Source organism: Pelodiscus sinensis, chromosome 15 (assembly GCF_052426305.1).
Source record: "Pelodiscus sinensis isolate ZL-2025 chromosome 15, ASM5242630v1, whole genome shotgun sequence".
In the NCBI taxonomy this organism is placed as follows: Eukaryota; Metazoa; Chordata; order Testudines; family Trionychidae; genus Pelodiscus; species Pelodiscus sinensis.
This window is the reverse complement of record NC_143066.1, coordinates 24,183,524-24,205,902: the sequence shown is the minus strand read 5'-3', so window position 1 is coordinate 24,205,902 and position 22,379 is coordinate 24,183,524. Positions and strand designations below refer to the sequence as shown.

Here is a 22,379-nt window from a genome sequence, read left to right as displayed (position 1 = left end):
AACATGGTCTGCCACAGGACGGGAAGGGGCTGCACTGCTGGCAGGATCACAGTGTGTGTGAGTGGGGAGAAGCAAGGCCCTAACAATATCACATATGAGATAGTGCACACAAGTACCATGTATGACAACATATATGGCCGTGGCCTTTCCCAATTTTACTGGTGGAGATTCCCCAGAGTGCATATGTCAGCATGCCAGGCCCATGTAAATGTCTTGTGTATTTGCATGTTAGGTCAGTTCTGTCTCCTATTCCCCTATTTTTAGCTATCACAAGTTGACAAGAGGAATATGTCTTTATGAAAAATATTTTGCTCTTGACAGCAGCTCTGATCCCTCCAATCATTCAAAAGTGCTCCATGTTATTGATGTTAACTACTACATTGGTAACATGCCCACCTCATCATTATGTTTTGGCTGTTGGCACACTGCAAAATGTAAGTTTCATTTGGAAATCTGTGCACATGGCATAATGGGTTGGAGCAACATAGCCCAGGCAGCAAGTGGGGAGGAGAACAAGTTGTGGCAAGCTTGCAGGAGATGAGATTTGGTTTGCAAAGAAGCAGGAAAAGATCCCTAGTGCAGCAGGATATAGCTTCACTCCTGAAATAAAGGAAATTCTGGAATGGAGGGTAGCAGCATGCCAGAAGATGACAGATGGCACAATCCATAACAGGAATGTATAATATTCAAATAATCATGTCAGATCCTTTAAAAAATCATACAATTGTTTTAAATTAATGAGCTTTTTAAAAACTGGTGTTTGTTTTATTTGTCTTTTGATTTGTAAGCGTTGCAGGTACATTCTTGTAACGTTCATTTTTAAAAAAAATGAGGAATCTAAAGGTACTTAATCATATTAAAGCTGAGCTTCCCATGTAATCTGTTTAATCCAGAAACTGCAGCTTTAAGAAGAACACCAAACATAATGGCTGTGTCTAGACTGGCCAGTTTTTCCGGAAAATCAGCCGCTTTTCTGGAAAAACTTGCCAGCTGTCTACAGTGGCCGCTTGAATTTCCGCAAAAGCACTGACTTCCTACTGTAAGAAATCAGTGCTTCTTGCGGAAATACTATTCTGCTCCCGTTCGGGCAAAAGTCCCTTTTGCGCAAAGCTTTTGCGCAAAAGGGCCAGTGTAGACAGCTCAGATTTGTTTTCCACAAAAAAGCCCCAATCGCGAAAATGGCAATCGGGGCTTTTTTGTGAAAAAGCGCATCTAGATTGGCACAGATGCTTTTCCGCACAAAGTGCTTTTGCGGAAAAGCGTCCATGCCAATCTATACGCTCTTTTCCGAAAATGCTTTTAACGGAAAACTTTTCCGTTAAAAGCATTTCCGGAAAATCATGCCAATCTAGACGCAGCCCATGAGACTCATGATAAAATCATTCAAGGTGGCAAAACAAGGTATAGTGCAGGAAGTATTTTGGTAAGGGACTTGGTACAATACTGTAATGAAAAAGCTAGTATAAGGATGGATCACTGCCTGCTGCTGCTTGATGCTCTTGAAACTGCTGAACTGTGTAACTAGCTATGTCCTACAACTTCTAGAGCTACAAATTTTTCTGCCTACAGAGTAGAAGTAGTTGAGGGTTTTGCCAATGCTGCTGTGCATTTGAGTAATTTAGTATGAAGTGTAGTGAAATGGAGGTTAATAGCATCATTACACTGGTGGCAGATGAAGGATCTGAGTGCCCCAATTTTGCTTTATTATTTCTTTTTGCTATATGGAAAGTTTAATGCTGATAAGTATGTTCAGAAATGTGCAAAATATTAATGTGTCTGATTAGTACTCGTTAGTCATAATTTTTGATTGGTGCCACCCAAGAGACTGTTAAAAAACTGAATATAAATAGTTTCACAATTTTAAAAAATTTTTCAATGAAAATAGAAATTAAATTTAAAAATTCATCCATAGTTTTTTAATCATAACATCACAGAGTTGTATTAAGGCATAGGAACCTAACAGTGAAACCGATTGCTCACGAGACTGAAACTGACCAATTTAGTTTAGTGAAATGCAAAATATAAATAACTCATCTTGTGAAAAGTAAATTAGATTACTAAAGTTCTATCTGTTTTGCACTCTTATACTGCAATGAGCTTCACAGAGGACTGGAATGTGAGTAATTGAAGGTGGTGTTAATAACATTGATGAAAAAATTAGATATATGACTGTATACTGTCCTTTTAACACATAGGCTGTGTCTAGACTGGCCAGTTTTTCCGGAAAATCAGCCGCTTTTCCGGAAAAACTTGCCAGCTGTCTACACTGGCCGCTTGAATTTCTGCAAAAGCACTGACTTCCTAATGTAAGAAATCAGTGCTTTTTGCGGAAATACTATGCTGCTCCCGTTCGGGCAAAAGTCCTTTTGCGCAAAAGGGCCAGTGTAGACAGCTCGTATTTGTTTTGCCCAAAAAAGCCCCAATCGCGAAAATGGCGATCAGGGCTTTTTTGAGGAAAAGCGCATCTAGATTGGCACGGATGCTTTTCTGCAAAAAGTGCTTTTGCGGAAAAGCATCGGTGCCAATCTAGATGCTCTTTTTCGAAAATGCTTTTAATGGAAAACTTTTCCGTTAAAAGCATTACCAGAAAATCATGCCAGTCCAGACGTAGACATACTGTATATTGGGGTGGGGAGGAAGGCCTTTCAAGTTCCCTTGCATACTCTATATAAATTCTGCAATAGCCTTGTTAAAGTGAAATTAATAACCTGCTTTAATACACACATTGAAACAATGGAACCCTGTGCCCCTGCCCTTGGTCTACACTAGGGGATAAATTTGAATTAAGATATGTAACTTCAGTTATGTTAACCGCATAGCTTAAATCAAAGTATTTTAAGTCAAATTTTTGCACGGTCTACACTGCAGGAAGTTGAAAGGAGCACACTTTCCCTTCGACTTCCCTTACTCCTCGTAGAAGCAGGACTACCACCATTGATGGGGCGTGCCTCTCTCAGATCAAATTAGTGTGTCTTCACTAGACCTGCTAATTTGAACCCTGGAAGATCGTGGCTGCTTCGATTTTATCTATCATGTAGACCATGGCCTTGAAGAGTCCTAAATATAGGTGTAAGGTGCAGCCTGTCAGGTGATGTGCTGTTTTTGTCTTTTGTCATTTTCAGAAGACCCATTGGGAGGCAAGTGGCTGTCTGAGCCCTCTGAGAGTACTAGAAGAGGAGAGGCACCAGGCTCAATTTGGAGTAGTGGCCACTTTGGAGTCTCTGAATAACTTGGACGGGGAGCAGAAGTGAAGTAAGGCAAAGTGCCTCAGTGCACTGCTCTCATAAGAATGGCGCTGGTGCAGCTGGGGAAGGTCTCCTGTAAGTGGAAGCATGGCATGTGCTCGCAGATGGGCTCCTGCCAGCTCCCAGAGCTCACACTGTCCTGAGAGTGGCTCCACTGTACCACACTAAGTAGAGGCACATGAAATGGGACAGTTGGGGGTGTGCTGCAGATGGAGGGATCTGTGCTTCCGGCTGGACTTCTGGTGGGGCATCCCCATCCCAGCCTGTACTAGGGTAGCATAGGATGTGCTGGCCCTGTGGCCTTTGGGGGGAAGGGAGCAGCAGGTCAGGTATCTATGTACCACTGCCACCCATTTACCTGCATGCAGTGGGTGCCCACACAGCCACAGCTCTCTTGGCAGGAACAGGAGCAGGGACCACCAGATAATCCGTGAGTGGGACTGCCCCATCTCTGAGTCTCCATCCCCCCTTCCTCGCTCCAGATTTCCTCAGCCTCCAGCCCTGAGCCCCCTAGTCTCCAACCCTGACTTCTACATCCCCCACACTTCAACCCTCTGCCCTAAGCCCCCACACTCACACTTCAGGCTCCTGCCATGACACCCTCTTCCCCCCTCCTCAGCCTTCTGCTTCGACCACACTACACTTTTCTTACAGATACTGTCATATCGCAACCTCCCCCAACTTCCTGCCTGGAACGCCCCCTGCCCTGGTGGGTTGTGATAGGACTGTACCTGTAAGAAATTTAAGTTACTTTCTCCTCTGATGGGGAGGAGAGTCCCAATATTAGGCTTCTCTCTCTCTGAAAATGGTGAAAGACAAGTAGATGGGAAGTGAGTCTGAGGGGAGCAGAATGAATCTCTGGGGCCGCATAGGGGCCTAGGCACCCTCATCTGAACCCAAACTTCTGGAATCCTATCAAAAGTACCTCAAGCAGTGTCCATTCAGGGACTTGAATCCCTGTATCTTTTCCCCTTCAGATTTGATAGTTAATGCTCCTAGCGCTATCCTAGGTAACTATAATCTGTCCCAAAACATCTGTGTAATTTTCAGCTGTATAATAATAAACAAGCCCATAGCAATGACGGACAGATTCCTGCAGTACATAGAGATACATTATGGGGAGTTTTTCTCCTGCCACTGTGGAGGAGGGGAAAAGCAGGGAGGGGGAAAAGGAGTCATTCTTATGTCTCCTAGCAACAAAAATGCTATCACCTTGACTACCAGTCTGAGAAGTGAAAGGCAGAGTGTCAGAGAAGTTCACTTGCTCTAAGAGCTGCAGCCAGGCAGGGAGGTGGTTAAGAAGGGCAGCAGCAGGTAGCAAATCTTCCCCTCCCCAATATACTGTACTATGTTAGGAAGAAGCTTAGTGGGCCTTTGCTGGTCTGTCTTCTTCACACTTTGATGATTGTTCACTTTTTACAGCAATAAATGTGTGTGAAATCATTTACTTAAAACCACAAATTGGGGGCATTCAAAGAGGAGTGGGTGGGAGGCAGTGGGGAAGGGAAGAGAATGTGGGTTGGGAAAGAGAGGAAGGAACTTGGCATGGAAAAAAGCAGAGGACGGTCAGGAATGGGAACAATGGAAGCTAGAGAGTTTGGGGAAGGAGGTGGGTGGAAGAAAATTTGTGACAAGTGGAGGGGGATTGAAGATTTGATGAGGTGCAGGGAAAAAGTGAGCTTGAAGTGAGATAGAAAAGTGAGAGAGCTTGTGTAGAGAAGAGAAGATATTTTAGTGTGGGTGGCATGGGAGAGGAAGAGACCAGTGGAAGGAGTTTAAAAAGGGCTATTTCCTTTCTGCTGCTGGGGTGTGCAGAAGGCAGGCATCTATTATAACACTTTCTCTAGTATTCTGAATAGAAAGTCTGTTCTAAACCAGTTTCTCTAATTCTCTGTATGCAGGTAGCTAACGAGCTCATTTATTTTAAGAAAAAAATATTGACTTCATCTATACATTTTAAGAAATAGTTTTATCAAAGACAAAGTTTACAATGAAGCCAACACAGACTCCAAGGCTCCTCAGGGTAAGTGAGTGATTTATTGTTGGGGCTGTGAAGTATTTGCAATGAAATTTGAAAACCTTGATTACAGTTGTTAATTTATAATCAAGGATTCTTCAAGACCCTTACTGATGGTTTGCAGATCAGTGTTCAAAGAAACTACATGTGGTTAAATATTAATTTAGACACTAGGCTCTGTAAAGTATTCTGTCTGAAAAGGTAATACAGCTCAAGTGTGCTAACTTAACTTATAAATTTTGGGATGGCTTTTATAGCACATCAAGAGCTGCCTTAGCAGGAATACTGACTTTCCTACAAACTCCAGGAACTTTAAGGAAGAAGCACCTAATAAACTGTATTGTTTGTTTATTTTAAAAACAAACAAACCCCCAACAAATACTACAATCTTTAATCAAGTGAAATTCCTGATGACATCAATGGAGTTAACTTGATTAAGGACCATGGAATATGATGCCCAAACTGATTTATCGTGTATATTTGTGTTCTGAAGAATAGTCTACGGAGGTCATTCAGATTTCTTCTTTTATAAATCCCATTTATAAAATATAAATGGGTATAAAAAAAGAAGGAATTTAATTGCCTAAATACAGTTCGGGCTGTCTTCTTTGCTACAGTTGCATGGATCAAGAGTCAATAGCTTCTTGCTACACAAAATGTATCAAAGAAACATCCCATACAAATAATAATGCATTCTGGATGTATAATTACAACAGATAACACCTGCTCTTTACATGATGATTTAATGCACTAGCCTTCAAATACAGCGCACTTGAACATTGCATCTTTCTAGTATCTCTTACCCATCTGCTATAGTTGCTTTTATGGCTCTTTCAAAGCATATAGACTTGGAAGACTCCAAACAATAGTTGTTGAGTATGATAATATAGCTTTCTGTGATCCTTTAATATGCATCCTAGCTCTATATGGAATGTTACCTGTGTGTGTGTGTGTGTGTGTGTGTGTGTGTGTGTGTGTGTGTGTGTGTGTGTGTGTGTGAAAATATTAACAGTTCCATTTATTTAATTTCAAGATATGTTATAAATAACCATTGATGCTTGTATGTACTGTTGCAAATTAAGGTGCTGCCATTTTGAAATGCTGTGAGGAACCTGATGCTGGGCTCCCTGCGGTGTTTCAAAGCAGTGGAGGTCAGTGGGGGAGTCCCCAGCTGATCCCGGGCTCCACACAGTGCTGCCGTATAAAGCACCATGTGGTGCTGCCACTTTGAAGTATGCCTTTCTCTTCCCCTCCCCTTTCTGCCTATTTCTGATAGTGGCAGCAAAAAGGTGGGGGGAGGGGAAAAGGAAGCAACTAGTCGACTAACCTGATGACTATCTGATAAGCATTTTTTTTTATTGGATAGTGGACTAGTTGACAAGTCCTTCACATCCCTAATGTTATTATTATTTGGGAATAACGGCTGTTATTCCCGAATAATAGTGCAGTGTATACTCAACACACCCTTTCTATTGTCAGTAAGCACTGCGGGTGAAATCTTGGCATTACTAATGTCAATGGATGTTTTTCATTTGTCATCAGTAGAGCCAGGATTTCACCTTGTGTGTATGGGGTGGGCGACATGGACGGGGAATTGCACATTATTACTTTTTGGAGCAATGGTAAGAACCATTGTTGAGCATGGTGTTTACAGGCTCTCTTGTCCTGCTTATTCCATGGATCCAGGTTATTCTGAATGGCAATGGTAGCTCTGCTCCCTTCTCATCCTGCTTCACTTTGGTGACTTTGAGCAGGATTTTCCTTTAAGTTTGTAATTTGTTATTAATGTTGTTATGCTGGGAAGTGTCATATCTAGAATTTCCATTTTCAGTATAAAAATGCACTTATAGTTTTAGGCATGTATATTTGGGCTGATGCCTCAGCATACACGCTCCACCAGTCTGTGCTGCTAGTGTCACTTTATGTAATTTCCTTGGGCATCTCCTGAACCCCACACACAAACAAGAAATTATAAGAGGGGAAAATGTATTGAGAAAGCTTTCTGGGATTCCCTGTGGAGTTATGTCAGCTCCTCAGCCTTTTGAGAGGGTAGCTGAGGACATAGTTCATAGAATAATAGAAGCAGAGAAGTTTAGGGTGATAAGAGACCTCAGGAAGTCATCTAGTCCAACCTCCTGCTCAAAGCAGAACCAACATCAACTAAATTATTCCAGGCAAGGCTTTGTCAGGCATAGCCTTAAAAATCACTAAGGGTATGTCTACACTACAGCATTATTTCGAAATATGTTATTTCAAATAGTTAATTTGAAATAAGTTATTTTGAAATAACACGTCTACACACAAAATGCATTTCGAAATAGCATTTTGCTATTTTGAAAAAGCGTGTCTACACTGGGTGGATGCTCAATCGCATTTAAGGCCGGCTGGAACCAGGGCCGGCAGAGCATCAGGTCAGGAGTTACTTTGTGTGGTTGCTGCCTGAGGCTATCTGAGGCCTGAGGCCTATGCTTAAAGGAACCTCCCCCCCGGACAGCCAGTTCTCAGCTTTCCCTACTTACTTGCCTACTTCAGTGAGGGACAGCAAAGCATTTTGTCTTTTCATGCTCTGGTTGCCATCACTCGGGACACCACAGCACTCTGCAGCATGGAGCCAGAGCTGCCCCTGGGCACTCTGGTACTTCTCTTGGACATGTTGCTGCAAGCCTGGCTGCACTTTCTGCAGGCTGCCATCCGGGAGGTCCATCAGGGGGCTGTCAGTATCCTGCGGGAGAGCTTCCACCCTGAGGAGAAATAAGAGCTTCCCTGGTCTGCCCCACTGGGGGCTTGTGCCTCATTCCTCCCTCATGTCCTCATGTGCCTCATGTCCTCCCACTTACCCCTCCCTAACCCCCCTTCCTAATGTCAAATAAAATATATGTATTTTCATGAACACAAACTTCTTTATTTAACAAAACTGGGGGGAGGGGAATGAAACTCTGGTGATACTGGGGAAAGGAGGTGGGAGAGGGGAGACAAGAGGATGGGAGGGGGAAACCTGGGAGGAGGAAGCTGGAAGGGGGAAGAAGGGGGAGGGAAAACTCAGGGCTCAGGGTTGGGAGTCTTGCCGGACCAACTTGATTTTCATGCAAACCTGCTCCTGGGTTTGCATGTGGCCTTTGGTGGCCTGGCTGGCAGCTATCCTGCCGTAGACGGCCGTGTTCCTCCATCTAATTCGGAGATCATGGATTTTGGGGGCATCCTCCCCAAACCTGAATAAGGTCCATGATCTCCACCTTGGACCAGGAAGGCGCCCACCTTCTCCAGGTCCTGGCAGGCTCCTGGGAGCTGGCAGACTGCTCCTGGGGAGTGGTAGAGGGCTGGCTGCCAGTGGCTTGCTGGCTCATGTTTTGGGGCCATGGGGTCAGGGACAATGACTGCTGGCTCTGGGCTGGCAGGCTTGGAGCTGGCACAGGCACTGTGTCCAGAGTCTACCCCTTTAAGGGCTCTGGGGATGGGGGAGGGAGTGGAGTGTTCTTGGTGGGGGCTAGAGTGGCCACCAGGGCACCCTGGGAAGGCTGGAGGCACCCTATTTCGATATAAGTGTCTACACAGCACTTATTTCGAAATAGCTATTTCTAATTTGATGTTATTCCTCATGGAATAAGGTTTACCAAATTTGAAATAAGCAATTTTGAAATAGCGGGTTGGCTGTGTAGATGCTAGGAAAGTTATTTTGAAATAAGGGCTGTTATTTCAAAATAACTTTGCTGGGTAGACATACCCTAAGGATGGAGATTCCACCACTGCCCTAGGCAACCCATTCCAGTGCTTCACCATTCTCAGCCTCTCATCATAAGTAATGCACTTCAGCCCCCAATCATTTTCATTGTCCTCTGCTTTACTTTTTCCAATTTATCCATGTCCTTTCTGTTGTAGGGTCTCCAAAGCCGGACACAGTACTTCAGATGTGGCTTCATTAGTGCAGAATAGATGGGAATAATCACTTCCCTAGCTCTGTTGGTAATGTTCCTACTAATGCAGTGCAATGTGTTGCTAGCCTTCTTTGCAACAAGGGCACACTGTTGACTCATATCCAGCTTCTCATCCACTGAAATCCACAGGTCCTTTTCTGCAGAACTGCTGCTGAGCCAGTCAGCCTCCAGCCTGTAACAGTGCATGGGATTCTTCTTTCCTAAGTGTTTGATTCTGCACTTATCCTTGTTGAACTTGATCAGATTTCTTTTTTTCCAATTCTCCAATTTGTCTAGCTCACTCTAGGCCCTATCTGTACTCTTCAGCATATCTACCTCTCCCTCCAGCTTCGTGTCAAACATGAATTTTCTGAGGATGCAGTCCATCCCATCATCCAGATAATTAGTGAAGATGTTGAACAAAACTGGCCCCAGGACCAATAACTGGGGTGCTCCACTTAATTCCAGCTGCCAATTAGACATCAAGTCTGGCAGTCTAGCCAGCTTTCTATCCATCTTATAGTCCATTCATCCAAGCAATACTTCTTTAACTTGCTGGGAAGAATACTGTGGGAGAATGTATCAAAGGCTTTGCTAAAGTCAAGATATATCATGCCCATCACTTTCCCCATACCCACGCAGCCAGTTATCTCATTATAGAAAGCAATTAGGGTGGTCAGACATGACTTGCCCTTGGTGAATCCATTTTGAATGTTCCTGATCACCTTCCTCTCCTCCGAGTGTTTCAGAATGGATTCCTTGAGGACCTGCTCCATGGTTTTTCCAGGGATTGAGGTGAGGCTGACTGACCTATAGTTCCCTAGATTCTCCTTGGGTACTACATGTGCCTTTTCTCTATTCTAGGATCTCCCCTGAGTCACATCAGCCGACATAGCACTCTTGGATGCATTAGATCTGGCTCCATGGATTTGTGTATGTTTAGCTTTTCTAAATTGTTTTTAACCCATTCTTTCACTACTGAGGGCTATTCATCTCCTTCCATAGTGTTCTGCCCAGTACAGTAGTCTGGGAGCTGATCTTGTCTGTGAAGATTGAAGCAAAAAAAGTGTTCAGTATTTCAGGTTTTTCCACATCATCTGTTACTTGGTTGCCTTCTCCATTCAGTAAGGGTCCCACACTTTCCTTGGCCACTTACTTATTGCTAACATATCTGTTGAAACCTTTCTTGTTATTCTTCACATCCCTTGCTAGCTGCAACTCCAGTTGCATGTTGGCCTTCCTGATTATACCCCTACATGCTTGAGGAATATTTTTATATACTTCCATAGTCATCTATCCAAGTTTCTACTTCTTGTAAGCTGCCTTTTTGTGTTTAAGCTCACTAAAGATTTCTCTGTTAAGCCCAGTTGATCGCCTGCCATATTTGCTATTCCTTCTCCACATTGGGATGGTTTGTTCCTGCACCCTCAATAAGGCTTCTATAAAATACAGCAAGCTCTCCTGGACTCTTTCTTCCCCTTGAATTAGCCTCCCAGGGAATCCTACCCGTCAGTTCCATGAGGTAGTCAAAATCTGCTTTTTGAAGTCCAGAAAAGGTTCTGTGACTTGATAGATGTTCTGAGATTTACAATGAAATTTTGTGGGGTTTAGTGCACATGTGAACAGCCTATCTCTTTACTCTGTTTTTTGTTCTTCTCCATTCTGGCAACACATCTTGCTTTGGAGCTGTAAAGTTCTTGATTCCTTGCATTGAAATTGAAGTAATTTTTGGACTCTAATTTCCTTTACCTGGTAAAAGCCCTATATTTACTTTTTGCATTTCACTCAGCTTAGACCAGGGTTAGGCAAGTGCCAGCTTGCTGGCTGGATCCGGTTCCCCACCGTTAGCCCGTGGCAGGCCGACATTACTATATTTACTTGCACCTCACTAAATACAGGCAATTGCTGTACAACTGACCACAGATTGCCATTCATGGTCAGTGGAAGCTGTGGGAAATGGTGTCCTGGTCTGTGCTCCCATTGGCTGGGAACAGTGATCCACGGTTAATGGGAACTACGATTGCCCCTACCTGTGGAGGTGCAGGTAAGTATTTCATCAGTGGCCTGCTGGTGGCTAACCCTGATGAACGGACATTGTTTTATTGCCCATTCCTCGCTTAGACAATGATTAGTCAGTTTCACTTTCTACTATACATTCACTGTCACAATGCTGCAATATTTACTTTGTTCCAAACCAGCTAGAGCAAATATTTAAAACTAAAGAGGTGTGGCAGCTGAATGATTAAGGTATTTGGCCTGAAGGGTGGGAGTTTGAGTCTTGCTTGATCTTACAGTGATATGCTTCTTGCAGTTCACCCAGCTGAAAAATTTGTATCTGATCCATTGGTAAGTCAGTGGACGTTGGCTGTCATGCAGGTCACATCACTTCCTTGTGGTTCTGTTGGCTACACCTAACTGTGTGAGCCACTTGTGTCTTGAGATAGACTTTGATAAACACATTAATTTTTTTCTAACACGAGCACTTTGTTGTTATTTTAAATTAAACCTACATTTTAGAACATCAGCTTTTGTTTTAGAGTTTTATCCGAGAGAGAAAAATGCCTCCAAAGTCATGTTTTTCTGCGAAATATACACATTTCTTCTAGGATTATGAAAGGGTCAAAGATGACAGTGCTGCCACAAAACTTGATTTGTTCTGAGTAAGAATATCAGTTTTGTCTTATATTAGAACAGCTGCAATATACAATTCCTGTAAGAAAATCAAATGATTCTGTCCTTCACACAGAAAGTATTTTGTCAAGCAGTGCAGTTTTTGTAAAGAACATTTTTATTCTCTCTAGTCCCAAAATGATTCTGTGTACAACATGAGTCATTCCAAAGGGATACCAGAATTACCACCTCTGCCGACTTCAACCACAACAGAACCCTCAGAACTGTATCAGGTATGTGTCATCTTTTCTCCTATATAAAACTGTTAAGTATCGTACTAAAATGCTTGCAGTCATTGGATATTTTCAGGTTTTAAACAAATAGTGAGTTAAAGGAGCAGGCTAGGCTGCTAATCAGGTTTTTGATACTCTGGAAGCACTGTTCTTGTTTGTTAAAGTGTTGTCATTATTTCCATTATGACTTGGACATTACATTTTGCATCTACCTGAAGTCTGTTCTGCAAGCTCATGGTCCAGCACTATTTCCCTTCAAATGTGGACTTAAATATATCCATCTTTTTCAGTTCATGGCAAGGGAAACAAAAGTAATATTTTCTTTTCCTCTATACCAGTTTGCTTATTTTTTATAAACAGCCTGTCTGAATGAATATAAATTAATAAGGAATTAAGAGCCTGCACCCAACACAGCTGGCAGCCAGGCCCCTCTTAATCTTTTGAAGTGTAGTTATGGGAGAACAATATTGGAGGGCTGGTGCATGGTAGGAGGGAAGAAAAAATTGATATAATGGATCTTCTAAAAGTATGAGTATGGCTGTTCACCAGGAAAAGCTTTACATGTTTGTGCTTCAATTTACAGTACTAAGAATGGCTTGCATTGGAAAGATGGTACCAACAACTAAGCAGAATACAAAGGAGGATAATGTGAATTTTTTGAACCCATTTCCAGTGGGAGAATAGTTGCAGAAACACCCCTAAAATAATAGAGAAATCAAGTGAAATCTGTCTTAAATACCCGGATTCAGCAAAGGGCTCAGCAAAAGTAATTTGCTTAGCATATGTGGATCCTCATATGAGCAAAGAAAATTGTCTTGAAAACTTCTTGGAGATGTTTAAAGTGGTTTCTTAAGACACAGGGATATGCACAAGAGCTGGTCCTAAAATGAGCTTTCAATATCACATAATTGTTGTGATGTAAATAGACGAGACCATCTAATCTGACACATGGTTCTCATTGTTCTTCCTCAGTAGCAGAAGTTCCCTCCACTACCACTTCCTGCCTGAGCAGGTCCCTTTATGTCACCATTAGCTGAGGCTGTGTTGTGAAGCCAGGGAGATGCTCCACCTAGTGGGAAAAAGAGCTAATTTAAAAGGAAAGGTCTGATGTGGAGTGGTCCTGAGCATATACAACTCCTGTTGACTATCGTGGGTGTTGCAGCTGCTCAGCGTGTTTTCAGATAAGTCCTAATATACTTTAAATTATCTCTAATTTATTTGTCTTCCCAATTACTACATAATACAAGAACCTACTTACCTAAGCTAGTTACATTGCTGAAAACCCTTCTGAAAGCTCTCAGATACCATGGTGATGGGCAAGGTATAAGAAATTGAATAAAATAGAGCCTATGAAGTTTCAAAAGTTACTTTAGGAAGTATGATTGCACTTAACAGCAGTGTGAATGCCTGTTTCCTTACTGATAAGATTAGCCATATTGATCATAAGAAAAATCCACAGCAGGCGATGTAATTGGATCTTATCATCTATTTAAATTGGCCAATTGTATTATCATTTTTTGCTAAAGCTCATGATAGACGGGATGAAAACAAGCTGCATCGATAATGGAAATGGAAGGAAGTTATTTCATGTCTTAATACTCTGCCTTTCTAGAGATCATATGGTGATGGGCCATCTGAGCAGACACATTTACCTGCAGCTCCTGAGGAAATTGAAAGAGAAGTGAGGGGATAGAAGTCAGGATGGCAAGCTATTTTAAATTATTAAAACTTGATGCTAGGAATGATGTCACACAAACAGAGGTGACAAAGCAGAGAGCTGTGTTTTTGCTGGATTATTGTATTGGGTGAGGAAAGATTAAGTAGAATGCAATGCAAGAAGAAAGTGGAATGTGCATTTAAAATGGAAGCTACAGAAACCATGATCTGAAGAGCATTCATGCTGTAAAGGCGACATATGCATTTCCTCTTTCTGATTATAAGAATATGTATGAAAGGAATCTACTACCTGACACATCCCACAGCCTTTATACACATGAGTTGTCCCGTTGAAGTTCAGACTACAGGATGTAAATTTAATAGAGGGAACAATCAATGGATACCAAATCATCTGAGAGATCATAGAATGGACAGGAGGAAATCTTTTTTGAATCTATACAGACAGAAAGAAGAGAGATGAATAAATATCATGAATTCATGCAAGCATTTAGGCATAAATATTAAAACATTTCCTCTGCTCTCAACTGAGAGCAGAAAGCTGTGGGCAGGCAGGGGGCTCAGAGAAGGGGACGGAGCAGGGCAAGAAGAGACATAGTGAGGGTGGAGCCTTAGGAGAGGGGATGGCGCAGTATCAGCAGGAGGCAGAGAGGGTGGGTTCTTGGGAAAGGAGGCAGGGAGAGGATGAGCAAGCAAGGGCACCGTTTATAGGGGGCTGGGGACAGTACTCCCTCCCCCCCAAGTTTGAACCTCCTGGATTTCATACTTGAGGTTTGCCTCAATCCCATGCCCTGGCTCCAGAGGCAGTTCTTAGATCCATGATGTACAACACACTAACCACTAGCTATTTGGCCAGTTGAGTGTGGCTGTTTGGCTTGAACTATGTTGCTATCTTGCCGGTTGAGTGTGGCTAGTTTGCTATATACTTCAGAACTGGTTGGACGCCATGGTCTTAAAGTCAACAGAACTTCAGCTGCTTGCAGCTTTGCCTTTAGCGCAGGGAGTTTGTTATAAAAAGGGTGAGGCAGGGTGATTAAGAATAAGAAAAGGCTGAGCATTCAAGCAATTGAAGAATCATTAGATCAACATGAAAAGATTGCCAGGTACCCCACTTAAAAGATAGGGAGAAAAAAGAGTAGGAATGAGTGTTGTATTGCAGGACCACAGGCTAACTATGAGTCAACAGTGTGATACTGTTGCAAAAAAACCCAAACGTTAGCAGGATGCATTAATAGGAGTATTGTGAGCAAGACACGGGAAGTCATTCTTTCACTCTACTCTGTGCTGATTAGGCCTCAGTTGGAGTATTGTGTCCAGTTCTGGGCACCGAATGTCAAGAAAGATCTGGAAAAATTGGGGACAGTCCAGAGAAGAGCAACAAAAATGATTAAAGGCCTAAAAAACATGAGCTATATGGGAAGACTAAAAAATAGATTTGTTTAGTCTGGAAAAAAGAAGAATGAGAAGGGGACATGATAGCAACTTTCAAGTACCTAAAGAGTGTTACAAGGTGGAGGGAGAAAAATTGTTCTCTTTGACCTTTGATGATAGGGCAAGAAGCAATGGGCTTAAACTACAGCAAGGGAGGTTTAGGTTGGACATTAGGAAAAACTTCCTGTCAGGGTGATTAAACACTGGAATAAATTGCCTAGAGAAGTTGTGGAATCTCTACCACTGGAGATATTTAAGAGCAGGTTGGATTAAGAACTGTCAGGGATGATCTAGATGGTGCTTGGTCCTGCTATGAGGGCAGAGGACTGGACTTGATGACCTCTAGAGTTCCCTTCTGGTCCTAGTGTTCTATGATTCTATGATCTGTTCAATATTGGGAATCATTAGGAAAGGAATAGATAGTAAGACAAAATACCAAATTGCCTCTATATAAAGTAATTGTATGCCTTCATCTTGAATACTGTAGCTAGATCTAGTCACCCCATCTAAAAAAGATATATCAGATTTGGAAAAGGTACAAAAAAGGAAACAGAAATGATTAGGGAGTGAGGAACAGCTTCCCTATGAGGAAAGATGAACAAGACAGGGACTTTTCAGCTTGAAAAAGAAATGACTAAAGCAGGGGAGGGCAAGAGGCTGCCAGCGGCTGAATGCAACCCTCCAAGCCTCTGGATCTGACCTGCGGCTAACTCACTGGGCCCCTTAAGAACAGCACAGCGGCAGCTACTTTGAATGTGGCTGCTCTATTCTGGGAGTGAGGAGGGAGGCTTTGTGCTTTGTCCCAACCCTCAGTAAAATCTCTCAGCTCCCATTGGCAAGTTTCTGACCAATAGCAGCTGAGATATTTTGCTGGTGGCAGGGTCAGCCAATGAAGCCTCTTCCCTCCCCCTGTTCTCCCTGCCAGAGCAGAGCCACCTGGAGCAGCTTGTGACTGCAGCCTTTAGCTGCTGACTGGGAGCTGCCTAAGTAAGTGCATCTCAGCTAACTGCCTGCCCCAGGCCACCACCCAAACTCTCTGTAACCCTCTCAGACCCTGCACCCTCTCCTAGTGCCCCTCCCTCAGGCCAGAATCCTCTCCTGCACCCATACTCCCTCCTGGACTCTGCACCCTGAGCCTCTGCCCCAGATCACAACCCACTCCTTCACTCAAACTCCCTTTCAGACTCCACACCCACTCTTGTACCTCTGATCCTTCCCCCACGCTTCCTTCTGCACCCAACCTCTATCCCAGACCCCAAACCTCCTTGGTAGAAATGCAACCCTTCACCACGTCCCAGAATCTTGGAGTGGCCCCCTGTGATAGGGCAGGCGAGCCCCGCATTCCGGTGGACAGCCGGGGAGAGCCGCGCCGGCTCGGATGTGTAGGTGCAGATGTTCCGGGTCTAGAAAATCAGGAATGGTGTGAAAAAATAGAATAAGGAAATGTTATTCATTAACATAACACAAGAAGCTGACCCAATTACATTTATAGGCAGCAGATTTAAAACAAATAAAACAGGTGACAGGGGATCATGATGTTTGCCTCTTCTGTTTATTCCTTCTGAAGCCCGTGGCATCAGCCACTGTTGGAAAACAGGATACAGGGCTAGAAGGACTATTGGTCTGACACAGTATGGCCATTCTAATGTTCTTATATAAAGCTGAAATGTATCTGCCCCTGCTGTAACCAACTAGACCCCTTCCCCCTTCCAGAGCTGAGATAGAGCCTAGGAGTGCTGACGGGGTCTCTCTCTCTCTCTCTCCACAGAATTAGTAACAACGTAAGAATATATATTACAATTTTAAGGCTAACCAGTGTCCTTTAAGTGATTTGCCACAAGACGTTTGACTATGCTAATGTTAGAGCTGGGTGGGTCTAATATTTATTTAATTTTCTTTAATTATTTAGGAATTAGATACAGTGCTCCTGCCAGCTAACTGCTAAGTTGTCTGCCAAAAAAATAGAGTTTTTCAATGCCTTGGTAGCCCCTGGATAGAGATGATGCGTGTGTGTCTGTTGGGGGCGGGGGGATGGGGTTGGTTCCTCTCCATTTGGTGCTTGGCTTGTACTGAGCATGCTCGGTAACACTGCTGATGCCTCTATCACCAGCCTGCCCCTTTCATGTTTTCTCTCTGCCCCCCCATCATGGCATGCACAAGTCAGCTCCCCCACCAAAATCTGAAATGATGCCCCTGAAAGCAAGAGTAAGGCCTTAAGGGAATGGGGTGGAATAGGGGCAGGACATCAGTGCAAAGTGGGGTTAGAGCACGCACTGGAAAAAATTTTAAGTCACCGCCTGTGTCTCCAACTATCATTCCATTGAGCCAGATTAGCTTGTTTGCCGTATATGCTAGTCAGGCTCTGTGAAGTGACAGATTCTGTTCTTCATAAGCGGGCAGCTAGATACAGCTACATCATATCTAATCTGGCATTTCCTGGCTGCAATGACACACAACTTCTGTGTCTGATAGCTCAAAAGGACAATAGTCAGTTATTTGAGGGACACAAGCTGTAGGAGCTTTTTTTAGCTGCCAAAAGCCCTACATTATTTTTCTACAACAATCTACATTTTAGACACATTTTCAAGTTTTTCAATGAAGTTCCAATAATGACTGAAATATGTTAAGAAAACCATTCATTTTTCCAGACTGTTACCATTATACAGTCATATGGCAAATAGACTCATAGACTTTAAGGTCAGAAGGGACCATTATGATCATCTAGTCTGACCCCCTGCACAGTGCAGGCCACAGAATCTCACCCACCCCCCTCCTAGAATAATCCTCTCACCTGTATCTCAGATATTGAAACCTTCAAATACTTTGAAGTCCCCAAGATGCAGGGAACCCTCCAGCTATGATCTGTACCCCATGCTACAGAGGAAGGCGAAAAACCTCCAGGGCTGCCTCTGCCAATCTACCCTGGAGGAAAATTCCTTTCTGACCCCAAATATGGCGATCAGCTAAACCCTGAGCATGTGGGCAAGACTCACCAGCCAGACACCCAGAAAGTTCTCTATAGTAATGAGCTGTTCATTCTAAATTGACATTGTTAGGATATAGTCTACCTCAAGGCAAAGCTGCAATAAATGTAAGAGCATCACAATGCTGGTTATAAATCAAACCAATAAGGAAATACAATATGTTCTTGAAAATGAGTCATCTAGATGTATTTTTTACATGGTGTTATAAGTTTCCCCCCATGGGGTTCAAGTCTCCCCACTCTCCTGAGTTGCAGGGGTTTCTCTACGCTACCATTCGCGGTTCTGGTTTCCCAGTTCCCTCCTTCCTTTTGCTATGTTGTGGTTTTCAATATGGCCATACGCCCGCACTGCCCGGGGACTATGCCCCTAGTGCCGGGTAAGGGAGTCCGGGCCCTCCCTCTCTCCGAACCAGGGCCCTAAGGCGGGGACCTTGGTCCCTGCTCAGTGGAGGGGGCTGTGGCCCCTAAACTCCCCCACTCACGGGGTCCATGACCCTAACCTGGGCCACTTCTTCCTCGGTCCCATACTTAATTCTGACCCGCAGGGGTGAGGAGTGGGACTCACCGCGGCCATCCCCTGTCCCGGGTCTTTGTGCAGTGCGTTTTGTGCGCTAGTCTCTCCTCCTCCCTTGCTGTTTCTTCCTCTTGCCCTCTTCGCCTCCTAGCCTTCCTCTCTCCTCTTCTCCTCCTTGCCTTTTTAAACTTCCCGCCGTGGCATCCGGGGTTGGCCCTCGCCTGGCGTCACCGACCCTACCCTCTAGCTTCCTCCAGATGACGTCACGGGTGACGTCATCCGCATGCGCCCATGGCGACGGAGGGACCGCGTTCTCCACTTTGCCACCCGCACTCCCCTCAGCCGTTCCCCAGCCGGGGTTTTTCCACGGGCCTCCGTCCCCGCTCAGTGCTCCTCTGGGCTCTCCGGCTCGGAGTTCGGGGTGGCTCTCAGTGCGGGGCAGAGTCACCCCGTCACACATGGGTTATTCTTTAAACTGGAGAAACTAGAGAAAAATATTGGTTATGATGTTTTTATTTCAGTCTTGTGTGATTTTTTACTAGTAAAATGATTCCAGAGGATAAAAATCATAACTAGTGCTGGTCTGAAAAAGGAATGTCTCCCTCGTGGGAAACTGCAATATTTCAAAATTTGTTTTCATCCTGAATCAGGACAAATTGAAATCTCAAAATATTTTGTACAATGGAGATTCTGGAATATTTTATTGTGATACATCAAAAGAATCTTCTTGAAACATTTTTTATAATACTAAAACATTATTATATAATATTAAATATTACAGATAATAATGAAGTAAAAGCTAATATTAAAAAAATAAAAGTTGAAATGAAATAATGAAATTGGAATGAAACAAAATGATAAAGTAGAAACAAAACTTCTCCCTTTTGAATAGTTTCAAAATGTTTCCATTGCAATTTTGCATATTCCTGCAAAATATTTTTATTTTGACAGTTACATTTTTTAATGGAAAACTATTCCATATAAAAAATTGACCAGCTTTAATTGAGTTGAGAAACTGTCTGATATGATTATTGTCTTTAAAAATAAATATTTGTTTTTAGCTTATTGCTCATTTGTGTATTGTATATGATCTTGGACATGTAAAAAATTAAAAGCAAAATGAGTTAATTTCACTAAATCCACTGAAGTTGCTCCTGGGTGCAACCGACTCTCACCATTTTAAGAGAGGGGCCAAATGGCTCAATGGTTTATTCAACCACTTTAATCTCTAAGCTTGTGGTTACTACAGCTCAGCACAGTAGTTACCAAAATCGGATGATTCTTCAGTGGCCAGCATGAAATAAGTTTGTTGTTTTTCAGCGACAAAACATCCACATCACAGAAAACACCACTGGAACTGGCACTGACTAACTCTGGTTGGCTGGTTCAGCAAACTGGCCAACGATCACGTGGCTGTGTGGAGGAGTGAGTTGCCTTTGTTTTTTCCTCTCAGGAATGAGACTCACTGGCAGGGCAATGTGCTTGCAAGTGCTGCTGCGTGGGCTGCCACTTGTCTCTAACTTCATTGTTCAGGCCTGTCAATCTGCCACTTTTCATGAGAGTTATATAAATATGTAGATTTTAAAAAATAACCTTCAGTGCAAAATGTGAACTAGTGTTTATGATATAGTAGAGCCAAGAGATTTAGGCTGATATCAGGGTAAGAAATAGCACTTATTCTTTCTTGTGCTGGCTACAGGAAGACACTTCTTAGACAATCCAATGACTTAATAATATTACTATTTTTCAATTGCAGGTTGTCCTTAAGAACAGCTATTATCCTCCTTTAATGCAAAGAGTGTCATGGACTTTGGCGGTTCCATTTAAAGAACAGCGTTGTTTCCGAAGCCCAAGTGATTCCATAGCTAATAACTACACACTTACTGCACGTGATCTAAAACTGAAAGATCTGCATAAAATGGTTCCCCTTGCAATGGCAAGAGCAGTCTTGGGTTCAGTGAAGCAGAGGGCAATCTCACCGCGTATCCACACTTGCATATGTTAGCGTATTATCTACTGGTTCACTTGATCTCTGCATATTTAATTAACTGTAGAAATCTGCAGTCACTGTAGTCCCTGACTGTTTTCTCCTATTAGTCTTTTTTTGGTGAAATTTGGATATAAAATGGCTAGTGATTTAGCCCATACAACTAGCTCATTCTTTTATGGGGAAGATGATGAATTCCTAAACTGTATGAGTGAGTTTTGGGGATATCATTTCTAATTACTTGCCTTTTAGGAGCATTATCCCAGGCAAAATCAATATACCCACTCACTGTGTCACAGGCTCACTGTGTCATCATCACTCAGAATTAAAAGCTGTCTGGACATTTTTTTGATGAAATGGTTTTTGTCCATAAATGCTGTTTTGTCAAACCTGAAACTTTCTGTGGAAACGTTTTAATTACATTTTCACTGGTTCACTCATTTTCTTAGGTTCAGGATGAATAACCAGGCTGTTGGTGAGGTAGAAGATCTCATATTTTGTCACCAAAAAATTCTGAATGTCTTGTTTTCATTTCATTGTGGACTGAAACCAAATTTCAAAACTTCAAAATTTTTCACAGACCAGAATTCTTAAGCTAGTATATTCTGTATAAACAGTAGACTGATCCTTTTACAATATGCAGGGGCAACAAAATCCCTTCATTCACCTAAGTTCTCCTTCCTAGTGAAGAGACTTCTGTGGTATGCAAACACAAAGTCACAACAATTTAAAATCTACTTTTTATTTGGAATTTTCTTCTGAGGATTCTAGCATATCATAAACCATTACTATTATTGAGAGATTAATATTATGTAGTATGCTAACTTCCCTGTTACATATGGTATCTTCCTAAAGCTGTTTGCTTACTTCCTTTCTTTTCATCTTGGCAGATGATTTGGTATTTGACAAAAGAGCTTCAGTGTCCACTTTGTTCTCTTGGCCTTAGTCAACACTAGGGAGTTATTTTGAAATAACTTCCCTTATTTCAGAATAACAAGTGAAGCATTCACACTACCAGGCCTATTATTTTGGAATAAGGAGCTGGTTATTTAAAAATAATTACTCCTGTTTTCCACGAGGAATAATGCTTATTTCAAAATAGTTATTTTGAAATAGCAGTAGTGTGGACACTCTACTGCTGCTATTTTGAAATAACTATTCCCCAAAATCATTCAAACTCCCCAGTGCTTCCTGGGCTCTAAGTCAAGGTAGTGCGTGCACATCAAGGGAGCTTTCCTCAGACTAATTTTGAGGCTTCCCAACACACTACTTCTAAATAGTTACTTCAGGAATTGTTATTTCGAAATAATTTCCTAGTGTAGACATGCCCTTACTACGTAAGTGGGCTTTATTATGGTTCATTAAACTTCTTATCATTATTTCTTTGCCTTTTATCTTGGATTCATGTGCATCTCAAATGAATACAGGTGTGTGAAAGGGAATGCAGTCATAGTCAGGGTCTGTTTTCTTGGAGAAAATGCATTATATGGTGATTGATTATTCATGTGTCTGAAGAGTCTGTCATAACAACCTCTAGTCCACAAATTAATCATATATAGTGAAACTGATAGAACTCCATATTTTATCACAGTACCATTAGGTATTACATTGCACTACTTACATGTAAAAGTTAGAAATATAGGTCTTATTTCATTAAAGCATTCCTATTGAGAAAAACATTTAAACATTAACATCAATGGAACTTAAGTACATG

General features: G+C 42.5%; 1 protein-coding gene across 1 annotated transcript in view; it reads left to right on the top strand.

Moving 5' to 3' along the window:
* Positions 1–4,427: 4,427 nt before the first annotated feature.
* The window catches only part of DNAH3 (dynein axonemal heavy chain 3), a 163,767-nt gene continuing 145,815 nt past the window's right edge, over positions 4,428–22,379 (top strand). The window contains exons 1-4 of the mRNA XM_075899421.2: positions 4,428–4,559; positions 5,147–5,268; positions 11,975–12,076; positions 20,435–20,660. Coding sequence (XP_075755536.2) covers positions 5,236–5,268; positions 11,975–12,076; positions 20,435–20,660 — 361 coding nt within the window. The 5' untranslated portion in view covers positions 4,428–4,559; positions 5,147–5,235. The remainder of the gene's footprint in view (positions 4,560–5,146; positions 5,269–11,974; positions 12,077–20,434; positions 20,661–22,379) is intronic.